Raw genomic sequence first — 12,398 nt, 5'->3', positions numbered from 1 at the left:
GTTGGATTTACATTAGCCAGCGCCCTGAGGTGAAAATGATTACTGGCATTCCATCCTCCATACATCTATGGAAGAACAGGTTCTTCTATGTCGAGGACAGAGAGCCTACTGAGCCCTGGCCGGTTCCTCTAAAATGGGACACCCCAGACACACTTGCGCTGAGCCGCAAGCCGCTCCTTGAGGGCGAGGATATGGGAACGTTCGCCCTAGTCTGTGAGGAGTTGCACCAGGAGGGCCTCATTCATTGTGCGGAATTCTCTGGGGAAGAGGTTCTGGTCGGGCTTGGCATTAGTATTGCGACCCCGGCACGTATGTGGCTAGTCTTGCTTTTAAACTCTTTTTCCTCCTTTCTGCTCCTGACCGGTTTTTGTTCGTCCATGTTGACTTTAAGAGATGCAGACGCAGTCCAAGTTGGAGAAGGTGAGGCAAGGAGCCTTTGTCAGGGGCCTGCAGGGCCAACAGGGCCAAAAAAGGAAAGCCCCAGAGACCTCGAGTCCTGCTCCGACCCAGGACGCACCGCCCTCTAGGGGCAAGCCCTCAGTGAAGCTGGGCGGTGCTTACGGCCGGGGAGCGGGGTCTTCCAAGTCGGGGGTAGCATCCACCGGAGTCCGCCCCGCCCAGGCGAAGTCTGGGGATAATGTTTTTCGGCCCAACTGGGCCGTTCAGAAGAGCGACACCGGCCTGGGTGAGAGCCGGGTAGCCATGGAGATCGTCACCAAGGGTCTCCTGAATCAGGACAAGGTCCAGGTTCTAAACGAACCTCCAGCTGCGGCCGACGAGGCCATCTTCTCTTCACTCTATTAGGTATATTATTTTTTTAACGCTCGGTAATCATTTATTTGCGCTCGCCTGCAGATCAGACTGTATTATAATGACTTCCATGAGAAGAGCCGGAAGTTTTCTGAGGCAATTACTAAGTCCGAGGAGGAGTGCGGCCAACTGATGCAGGAGGCAGCCGAGCTCCAAAGGTCCATCGGGGAGAGGGACGCGGAGATACAGCGGCTCAAAGATGATATGGCCGCCCAGAAGCAGAAGGGCCCCGAAGCCCTTAATGCACAGAGGGAAAGAGCCCGGGAGAGGCAGACAGCGGCCGTCGAGGAGGCCGTGCAGAAGAAAGAGGAAGAACTTATTAGTTTGTCCACTGAATCCTACAAGCTGGGATTCATGGATTGCCTTGAGCAGGTCAAGGGATCCAACTCGGCTGTCGTCTTGACGGGCCTTGTCATTCCTGATCTGCCGGTGGTCGGCGACGACGAGCAGGACACCACAACAGCAGCAGAGGTCCCGGGGGCACATCCCTCACGGGGTGTCTTGAGCTCCCCATTTTCCCCTCTTGGGCACGGCTTCCTGATTCTTTTTGTAATGGCCCTTGGAGGCCCTACTTTTTATAATGGTCCTTCGAGGCCCTACTTTTTGTAATGGCCCTTCGAGGCCCTACTTTTTCATGAATAGAAGTTACATTTCGCTGTCCACTGTCCACTGTCCACTTATGTCTGCCTCTGGCTAATACTGCTTGACTCACTGTGGGCCAAAAATACTCTGGGCAGACATTCAAGCTTTAATTGACCCAGGTCTTTGTAGAGGCGAACCGAGGTGAACTAAGCAGCTATTACCCAAGTTTTAGGGAACTGGGTTTCCGGGTAGATTTGGTTTTTTCTGTCTGGGCCCGTTCCTGACCAGGAGTGCGCTCCCGGTCTTTGTAGAGGCGAGCCGAGGCGAACCAAGCAGTGAGTACCCAAGTTTTAGTAAACTGGGTTTCCAAGTAGGTTTGGTTTTTTCTGTCCGGGTTCGTTCCTGACCAGGAGTGCGCTCCCGGTCTTTGTGGAGACGAGCCGAGGCGAACCAAGCAGCGAGTACCCACATTTTAGTGAACTGGGTTTCCAAGTAGGTTTGGTTTTTTCTGTCCGGGCTCGTTCCTGACCAGGAGTGCGCTCCCGGTCTTTGTGGAGACGAGCCGAGGTAACCAGGCAGCGAGTACCCAAGTTTTAGTGAACTGGGTCTCCAAGTAGGTTTGGTTTTTTCTGTCCGGGCTCGTTCTTGACCAGGAGTGCGCTTCCGGTCTTTGTGGAGACGAGTCGAGGCGAACCAAGCAGCGAGTACCCAAGTTTTAGTGAACTGGGTTTCCGAGTAGGTTTGGTTTTTTCTGTCCGGGCTCGTTTCTGACCAGGAGTGCGCTCCCGGTCTTTGCGGAGACGAGCCGAGGTGAACCAAGTAGCGAGTTCCCAAGTTTTAGTGAACTGGGTTTCCAAGTAGGTTTGGTTTTTTTTTGTAAGGGCTCATTTCTGACCAGGAGTGCGCTTCCGGTCTTTGCGGAGACGAGCCGAGGCGAACCAAGCAGTGAGTACCCAAGTTTTAGTGAACTGGGTTTCCAAGTAGGTTTGGTTTTTTCTGTCCGGGCTCGTTCCTGACCAGGAGTGCGCTCCCGGTCTTTGTGGAGACGAGCCGAGGCGAACCAAGCAGCGAGTACCCAAGTTTTAGTGAACTGGGTTTCCAAGTAGGTTTGGTTTTTTCTGTCCGGGCTCGTTCCTGACCAGGAGTGCGCTCCCGGTCTTTGCGGAGACGAGTCGAGGCGAACCAAGCAGCGAGTACCCAAGTTTTAGTGAACTGGGTTTCGGGGAGGAGTGCTAGGAGATTTGCAAAGAGTCCTCTTTATCATTCACATTCAATATATATTTACAACGTCACTTTCGCGCCGGGCGGCCAACTACTGATAGTATTTTCGGAGGTCCTTTGAATTCCAGGCATGGGGTAGTAGGTGCTCCCCGAGCGTTTCCAGCTTATAACTCCCTGGGCGAATCACCTCTTTCACTCGGTACGGCCCCTCCCTGGTCGGGGAGAGTTTTTCGACCTTCTTCGGTTGGGAGATAGCAGCTTTCCTTAGGACTAGATCCCCTGCTCGGAATTCTCTGGGGCGTATCTTCAAATCATGATAGTTGGACACTTTCTATTTGTAGGCCGCGACCCTGATTCGGGACTCTTCCCGGGCTTCTTCCAGCAAGTCGAGATTTGCGCGGAGCCCATCTCCATTGAGCTGTTAATTGAAGTTGGTGACTCTGGGAGAAGGGCGCCCACATCGACGGGTATTACGGCCTCCGTCCCAAATGACAAGTTGAATGGTGATTCCCCTGTCGATGTGCGCGGGGTGGTACGATACGCCCATAGGACGTGATAAAGCTCGTCTGCCCACCGGCTTGCCTTTTCGTCCAGCCTCTTTTTGATCCCCTGAAGTAGGATTCTGTTCGTTACTTCGGTCTGCCCATTCGTCTGAGGGTGCGCTACTGAAGTGAATCTCTGTTCGATCTTCAAGTCAGAGCAGAATTTTCGAAAGTTCCCACAGTCGAACTGTCTACCGTTGTCCGTTATCAAGACACGGGGGATCCCGAATCTGCAAACTACTGACTTCCAAAAGAAGGTCTGCACGTTTTGCTCTGTGATCTGGGCCAGAGGTTCAGCCTCCACCCACTTGGTAAAATAGTCAATGGCTACCACGACGAACTCACGCCTCCCGGAGGCAGGTGGAAAGGGGCCCAAGATGTCCATCCCCATACTGCGAAAGGGAGCGGGCTGATGATCGGGGCCATGGACATAGCAGGTTGGTGGATGGTGGGAGAGAACTTCTGACATCTCTCGCACCTTTTGACCAGATCTAGAGTGTCCTGTCTCAAGGTTGGCCAGTACAGGCCCCTTAGCAGTACTTTGATGGCCAAGGCCTTGCCCCCAGGTGCTCTCCGCAAATTCCATCGTGCGTCTCTTGCAGAGCATATGCGGCGTTGCTTGGACGGAGGCATTTTAGGTATGGAAGAGTGTACGACCGTTTATACAGGCTCTCACCATCGAGGGAAAACCTGGCTGCTCTCTGTATCACTTTGCGGGCCTCCTTCTTGGCTTCAGGAAGCTTCCCACTACGTAGGTACTCAATGATTTCGTCCATCCAGCATGACTCGTGCTCCACCTGCATTATTTCGGCGGCCTCATTTTCGATACTGGATTTCTGTAGAAACTCCATACATATACTCCCGAGTGTGGTGTATCCGGATGCAGCCAGCTTAGACAGCACATCCGCTTTTGCATTTTCTGTTCTAGGGATTCTGATGACCTCGAAATTTTTGAACTTGCTGGCTAACTGGCGGACCTTGGAGAGGTATTTGATCATACGCTCGTCGCGGGCCTCATAGACCCCTTGAATCTGGTTTGCGACTAGCTGGGAGTCGCAATACGCCTTCAGCCTTTGGGCACTGGTCTGGACTGCCAGGCTCATTCCGGCGATGAGAGCCTCATATTCTGCCTCATTGTTGGACGCGCGGAACCCGAACCTCAGCGCATAATCCAGAACAAAGTTATCGGGCCCCAAGAGAACCAAACCGGCTCCACAACCAACCTTGTTTGACGATCCGTCAACATATACTTCCCAGAGCGGTTCGGTGGTCGATGGGTCCTGTTTTGCCGGTATGGGGACGATTTCTGTTCTTACTGGTTCAGTCTCGGCTTCTCTTCACTCCCCAGTTGTAGTTACCTTCTCCACAACCGGGGTTTGGACAATTTCAGATTCGATGCTCTGCTGGGGGATGGTGCATTCAGCAACGAAGTCTGCCAGCACTTGAGCCTTTATCGCTGGCCTAGGCAGGTACTGGATATCAAATTCGCTCAGCTCCACGGCCCATTTCACGAGTCGCCCTGAGATGTCCGGCCTATGGAGAACCTGCCTGAGCGGCTGATCTGTCAGGACCTTTATTGTGTGGGCTTGAAAGTACGGCCTCAATTTTCTGACTGCCATGATCAGGGCGTACGCCAATTTCTTGACCCACTGGTACCTGATCTCGGCATCGTGCAGGACCTTGCTGACATAGTAGATCGGTTTTTGTTGGCTGTGCTCTTCTCGAACTAAGATGACTGCCAAAGCCATGGGGCTCACGGGCAGGTACAGGAGCAGCTCCTCCCCCGGTTCCGGCTTTGTCAACAGCGGTGGGGAGGACAAGTACTGCTTCAACTCCTCGAACGCGATCTGGCACTCCTCTGTCCAGGGTGCTGTCTTGATTCCTTTAACGGCGTTGAAGAAAGGCAGGCATCTCTCTACAGACTTTGAGATGAAGCGCCCCAGTGCGGCCACCATTCCGGTTAGCCGTTGTACTTCTCTAATGGTTTTTGGTGAAGTGAGCTCCACCACGGCCTTGATCTTCTCTGGATTAGCCTCTATCCCTCTTTGGCTTACCATAAATCCCAAGAACTTTCCCGAGCTGACGCCGAAAGTGCACTTGGTGGGGTTGAGCTTCATGTTATGCTCTCTTAGGATTTGGAATGTTTCTCTCAGGTCGGAGAGATGATCTTGTGCACTTCGGCTTTTGACCAGTATATCATCCACATAGACTTCCATGTTACGGCCGATCTGTTTCTGGAAGAGCTTGTTCAGGAGCCTCTGATACGTGGCCCCGGCATTTTTTAGGCCGAAGGGCATGACACGGTAACAGTACGTCCCCTGATCCGTTATAACGGAAGTCTTTGGTATATCTGACTCATACATTCTGACTTGGTTGTACCAGGAGAAGGCATCCATGAAGCTCAGTAGTTCGTGACCTGCGGTGGCATCAATGAGCTGATCGATTTTCAAGAGCGGGTAGCTGTCCTTGGGACATGCTTTATTCAGATCGGTGAAATCAACGCAGGTCCTCCACTTCCCATTGGTCTTCTTTACCAGGACCACGTTTGCCAGCCAGTCCGGGTATTGGATTTCTCGAATGAAGTCAGCCCTTAAGAGCCTCTCCACTTCTTCCTTGATCGCCTGCCGCCTTTCCAGGGCAAAATGTCTCCTTTTTTGTTTCACCGGCCTGCAGGTGGGATCGACACCGAGCCTGTGCGTGCTGACTGCCGGGTCTATGCCAGGCATGTCCGTGGGGGCCCATGCAAAGACATCTGCATTATCTTGAAGGAACTGGGTAAGGTTCTGCCGGGTGCTACCGTTTAGAGAGGAGCCAATTTGGACGACCTTCTCACTATCGCCTTCGCACAGAGAGACGGTGATAAGGTTTTCGGCGAGCTGACTCACCTGAGCTTCATCTCTCAAGTCAAGTAGCTCGATCGGCAGCGACTCTGAGGCATTCTTACCTTTGAGTGCCATGGCAAAGCACTCCCTCGACTGCGGTTGATCTCCTCTGACTTCGCCTACGCCTTTTGGTGTTATGAACTTCATTTTCTGGTGATATGCTGAGGCGACGGCACGGATGAGGTTCCGGCCGGGTCGTCCCAAGATAGCGTTGTAGACCGAGGTGACCCTCACTACCAGGAAGTTGACCATTTTGAAGGCTTGACAGGGTGGCTCCCCGACGAGGACTGGGAGTTCGATCTGTCCTTCTACTTTCACGATTTCACCCGAGAAACCGAACAGGTCGGAGTTTGCTGGCCTCAACCGGTCGTCTCCTATCATCATTTGCTTAAAAGCATGATAGTATAGGATATCTGCTGAACTTCCGTTGTCGACAAGGATTTTCTTCAGCTCCCAGTTTGCGACGAGCATGCTTATGATCAGTGCGTCGTCGTGAGGTAGTATGAAGTTGTCGAGATCTACATCTGAAAAGGCGATTTCGTTCTCCGTCTTCATCTTTTTGCCGCACGTGTGCACGGCATTGACTCGGCGCGCGTAGGCTTTCGAGCGGCGGATGATGTGCCCCCAGCGGCCGGTCCGCCCATAATCATGTTGATGACCCCCTTTGGCCGGGATCGGCGTGCCTCTGGTCGTGGATTGGATGGCGGGGGAGATTGATCCCGCGCAGGGGGCGACTGTGACCGTCGAGGGCTCTGGCCCTGGGGACTCTTCTCTCTGCGCTCTCTTCTGTGGCCGTCATCTTTGACATACTTTTTCAAGTATCCCCGACCAATCAGCAGCTCGATTTCTTCCTTGAGCTGCCAGCACTCGTCTGTGTCGTGCCCGTGGTCCCTGTGGAACCGACAATATTTCGACTTGTCTCTCTTATTTCCCTTGGAGATCATTCTGGTCGGCCACCTTACGAATTGTTTTCCTCCGATTGCGGCCAGTATGTGTCTCCGGGAGGTATTGAGAGGGTTAAAGTTTTCTTCCCTCCTCTGGGGGGACCTCTCTCTTCTGGGGGCCTTATCATTCTTATGCTGCCTGGTAGGGTTCTTTTCTTCGGAGGTTCTCCTCCGGTTTGAGTCTAAGGCCGCTAGAGTCTCCTCCACGGCTATATATTCCTCAGCCCCTGCCATCAGATTCGCCAGTGAGTGCGGGTTCTGGCGAGCAACTGATCGGCGAAAATCGTTGGATTTGGCGGCTGCGAGGAGCGCATTCATGGCGGCTGATGGATCCAAATTCGGCACTTGAAGAGCCTCTCTGTTGAAACGGCTGACGAATGTTTTCAGAGGTTCGTTATCCTCCTGCCGCAAGGCCATCAAGGATGCTGTTGTTTTCCTTGGCCTTCGGCTGCTCATAAAATGGCGGACCAGGTTGTCTCCAAAGTCCTCAAAGTTGCTAATGGAGTTCGGCTTGATCCTCGAGTACCAGTCTCGGGCTGCACTGGTTAGTGTGGTCGGGAATGCTTTGCAGAGGAATCCGTCAGAGGCGCTGTGGAGGAGCATCATAGTCCTGAACGTTTCCAGGTGGTCCACAGGGTCGGTAGTTCCGTCGTATTGCGGAACCGTCGGCATTTTGAACCCTCTGGGCGCTGGCACGTTCATAACATTATCTGTGAACGGAGGTCTGCTTGAGTACATCTTCACAGCGGGCCGGCCCTGATTTTTTGCCAGCTCTTCTATATGGTGATCTATTTCTTCTATCCTCCGTAACATTGGGTCAGCCCTCCGGTATGCTCGGTCCAAAGACTTGTTTTTCTCCTCCGATGGGCTCGCAGCGAAGCTGGACTGACTTTCCGGACTCCTTCGATGAGGCCGGGATTTTTCCTGCGGTGAGCGGGCTTCCTGGGCTCGGTGCTTTCGCGCGGAGCGGGACTGTGACCTCCGACTGTGGTGAGGCTCTGTATGGGCATGCCTGGTTCTGGAGTGATGGACTCGCCTTGTGGAGTGGTGGGTGTCCGGTCTCTACTGGGGCGCGCTGGCTCTCCCCTGTGGGCATTTGACCTTTTCTGTGTAGGTCGTGGAGCTTCCGGAGGATGTTGGGGAGGCGCTTAGATCAGGTGTTGGTATTGACCGACAAGAGCCGTCATCTGGTGAAAGAGAGCTTGAACTTGATCCGGAGTGGGCGTGGGATTGAGATGTTCCGAATGAGCTGGGCTCTGCTCTGCTGTAGCAGAGGGAGCCACCACCTGCGAGGCGATTCTCTCACTCCAGGTCCTGCGAGGTATTACGGCTCGGGTAGTTCGTGCAGTTGGTACCCGAGCACTCTTCCGCCCTACCATTTTGTATAGGGGATTCAAACAGCTTTTAGTCCGGGGTCCCACGGATGGCGCCAAATCTGTTAAGCCTAAAATCGGTAACATATACGGCAGTGACGTAAGAGCTGGGCTGGAGGACCCGAGGAACTGAAGTGAAGGAGCTGAGCCCTGCACAAGAGCAAACGAGGTCAGAAGACCAACCCGGAGTCGTTGCTCCGGACGGGCCCTTCGACACTCAAGTCAGTACGAGCAGGAGTGCAGATCCAAATTTTAAGAGTGGTAGCTTAGAAGTTATTATCCTTTACTCTGAGCCTTGAGAGGCTTTTTATAGAGGGAGACCTGGGGTGGTTGGATTACCTACCCCAGGACAGGTGTCAGACCTTTTGTGGGTTTAGGTTCACCCACTCTTAGGCAATTACCGAATTACCCCTGCGCAGCAGTTGGGTTTGTGGTGGGCCCTTCCGGGGCCACGCGTCGACAGCTCATTAGTTGCTGTTTTCGTATTGTTATTTTCCATTGGTTATAGGAAAATCCTAACCTAGTAGTGCATGTTTAATCCATGTTTCCTAATATGGTAATGCTTATTTTGTTTTTATTTTTTTTCTGTTTTATTATTCTCCAATTTTTGGAGATTTTTTCTGTGCTTTTAGTGTTTTTTACCTCTTTAGGGGTTTCCGTAAAATCTTGGTAACTTGGTAGTTTTGCCCAAGTTAATTACCAATTTGGTAGTTTTTGTCAACGTATAAATGATTAAATAGCACCAACTCTAAGGTCTTGGGTTCAAAACTCAACAATTCCTTGATATTAAAAATCCACTAGCCAACCCAAAAAAATAGCGGCCAACTCGTAAGGGGTTAAGTGCGTGTTTGGCGTACCGTTTAAAACACCGTTTGGCATTTGAAACACCGTTTTGGGGCCAAACGGCCGTTTGAGAGTGTTTGGGTGCGCAGCCACTGTTTGAAACGCCGTTTGAAACACCGTTTTGAACCCTCAAAACGGTGTTTTGCAAATGGAGGGGGGAAGTCCGTTTGCAAAACGCCGTTTTGAACGGAGTTTTTGGGCTGTGGGTTTTTACATGTTTGCTCTCACCAAAACCCATTTTTACGTATATGCACGCGATTTTATGCGTTACGTCAAATACAAAAAAGTGGGGGTGTTAATATCATTCTTGAGGACACAAATTTGTTAAATTGTTAATATTTAATTCAAAACAAGGGGCTGCTAATATCATTATATGATCTCTTAATTTTGATTTTTTAAAGACAAAAGAATTACAAGAAACCCTAGTTTCTTACTTTCTTCATCTACTTTGCAAAATTACAAACCCTCTCACGCCTCACTGCCTCAGCACCTCCACTCGTCCGTCAAATCCGGCAAATCCGGCTGTTGAGAAGAAGAAGGAGAAGAACCCCAAAGGTATAGCCATTTATTTTTTTGGCAATGATGTTTAATTTTAATAGTGTTTGAATGAGATCCTAATGATCTTTTAATATTGGGCCTAATGAGGGAGTAGTTGAGTTACATTGAGGCCAACCAAACAATGCCCTTTTTAGTCATTTTACCACTAAAACTCCGTTTTGGGGCATTTGCAACCAAACAAACAATACCTCCGTTTGCCGTTTAAAATGCCGTTTTGATTTGGCCAACCAAACATGAAAACACAGTTTAGCAAAACGCCGTTTTGAACCAAAATACCGTTTTACAAAACGGCGTTTTAAACGCTATTTCAAACGGTACGCCAAACACGCCCTAAGTATAAATGATTAAAAAACACCAACTCTAATAACTAAAGCTATTGGAATAATTGGTTGTTTCCCGGTCTTTCCTTGACAACTTAAATAGATGAATAAGTTGGAAAAAATGAAAAGGCATACCCTCGTATTAGCATAGCCTTTTGGCGAAGCATTGGACCCACACCGAGTTGATCTAGTGCCCGCCACCCATTCGTCCACACGCCTATTGCTGCTCCTGTAGCCCTCAGAGACTCTGCTCTTTCTAAAACTACACTTCTCAAACCTTTCCTGTGATTTCATTTCAATGAAGATAATTTCAATACAATTTTTAGGAGGGGATGATATCCTCACTTCCTTGTTTTGACAATCCCACTCCTCTCTTTATTTTACACATCTCTAATTATCTATTATCAGTTTTGATAATGGCACTCCTCTCTTTGTTTTATACTTCTATAACTAAATATTATAGTTTATAATAATGAGAGGGTGCAGCCCAAAATACGCTGGGCCCGCATTATTTGGGTGATCCAAACCATTCATTTGTTGGGCAGACACAAATACGGTGTGCCCAGAAAATCTTCTCTATAGGATGGTATTTCCACTCCATTCTTTATCATCGACCTTTGGAAAATGATATTTCCACTCAATTTTAAACCTTTAAACCTTTTCCACCCTCTTTTGTTCGTCGATTCCTGAAAATGGCTTTATCTAACGAGATTTTACGGGTGGATATGAACTAATTTTCAAAAAGGACAAACAAGTCCCATCTACAGATAAGATCCAAGTCCAACTAAAATAGGGAAATGTTATCAGCACTACTGTATTTTGATGAGGGCACCCCTCACTTTATTAAAAGTATGGTATGGTATGGCTCGCACCATAGGATGATCCAAACCTCCATTAGATGATGGGTGCCCCAAAAAATCATTTCCATAGTTTGATCCTAATCCTCGATCTGAATGTTAGACGGTTGACCCTGACTGCCCCAAAAATCATTTCCATATGTTGATCCTAACCCTCTAACATTCAGATCGGAGGGTTAGGATCAACCTATGGAAATAATTTTTGGGGCACGATCTATTTAAGGTGTGGCCCATCTAATGGATGGTTTGGATCATCCTATGGTGCGGGGCATACCGTACTTTGAATAAAGTGAGGATTGCCCTCATCAAAATACAGTAGTGCTGATAACATTTCCAATCTAATCTTATCTGCAAATGCATAGACAGAGACCCTAAATGTGGCAGTGAAACCGCCCAAATCACCCGAAACCACCACAAAACTGCCGGAAAACTTCTCAAAAGAGCAAGAAAACCGCTAAATTAGGGTCTCAATTAAAGGATCTGAGATGGGTTTTAGTTAATTCTTGTATATCTCCTTGCATGATTTTGATTTAGCAATAAGAAGAAGAAAAAAAGCAAGTGTGGAGATAATAATAAACTGAAAAAAGGAGTACCTGTGAAGTGCGAGGGCGGTCGCTAAGCCACAAATTCCACCACCGACTATTGCTATCTCGTAATCGATTTTGGAGATATTCATCTCTCTCTCTCTCTCTCTCTCTCTCAAAGCTTCATCTTTTCAAGCCTCTCTAATATTCTCTCTAATATTTGTTGACCTGTGTAATGGGAAATGACAACATGTAAAATGACCTAATTACCCTCTAATAAAAATTGTCAAAAAGACTACTATTAAGGGTGTCAATTTTGGCTCGGGCTCGGAGGCTCGGCTCGAATCTTAACGAGCCGAGCCGAGCCGGCTCGTTAAGCTTAACGAGCCGAGGCCGAGTTAGGCCAGGCTCGGCTCGGCTCGTTAAAGCTCGTTAAGAATTTAATATATTTAAATATATATATTATATAACACTAAAAGGGTTATCCATGGAGGGAAAGGGGGGGGGGCAAAATATGTCACTTCATTTTTGGAACCCCATTTGTTACTAGGACCACCCCCCATAGTGTAAAAAAAGTAGTCAAATTACACTAGTAGGGCTGTCCAGGGAAGATGTGGGGTGTGAACATAATATAACCCAAGCTCGGTAAGGCTCACGAGCCTGGTTCGAGTCCGAGCCCGAGCCGAGCCTCACTTGTGAGCTTAACGAGCCGAGCCGAGCCTGGCCAAGCTCGGCTCGGCTCGTTTACACCCCTAACTACTATCTCATAGGAAATTACCAAAATATCCATGTCTCACGTAAAATGACCCATCTAATGCTAAATTGCTAAATTGCTAAATATGCCGTCACAAGACCTTATTTGTTCTGGACATTCAGAACTGGGCTCAAATTTATGGTTTAATTTTGAGTCCAAAAGTCATTTTTGGGCTCGCAATTATTTCT

General features: G+C 49.4%; 1 protein-coding gene across 5 annotated transcripts in view; it reads right to left on the bottom strand.

Moving 5' to 3' along the window:
- The window catches only part of LOC143886555 (monooxygenase 1-like), a 32,381-nt gene extending 20,710 nt beyond the window's left edge, over nt 1-11,671 (bottom strand). For 3 of the 5 annotated variants that reach the window (XM_077390584.1, XM_077390583.1, XM_077390585.1), the window contains exons 1-2: nt 11,526-11,671; nt 10,211-10,357 (exon numbers count right to left, since the gene is read on the bottom strand). In XM_077390584.1, the coding sequence (XP_077246699.1) occupies nt 10,211-10,357; nt 11,526-11,608 (230 nt within the window). In that variant the 5' untranslated portion in view covers nt 11,609-11,671. The remainder of the gene's footprint in view (nt 1-10,210; nt 10,358-11,525) is intronic. The other 2 variants (XM_077390587.1, XM_077390588.1) reach the window with 2 other exon arrangements.
- Between the last annotated feature and the right edge of the window lie 727 nt (nt 11,672-12,398).

The sequence above is a fragment of the Tasmannia lanceolata genome, unplaced genomic scaffold, assembly GCF_043159265.1.
Source record: "Tasmannia lanceolata isolate RefF3 unplaced genomic scaffold, GAP_Taslan_0.1 ptg000011l, whole genome shotgun sequence".
NCBI lineage: Eukaryota > Viridiplantae > Streptophyta > Magnoliopsida > Canellales > Winteraceae > Tasmannia > Tasmannia lanceolata.
Note: the sequence above shows the minus strand (reverse complement) of the source record. Positions and strands in the feature narration are given on the sequence as shown.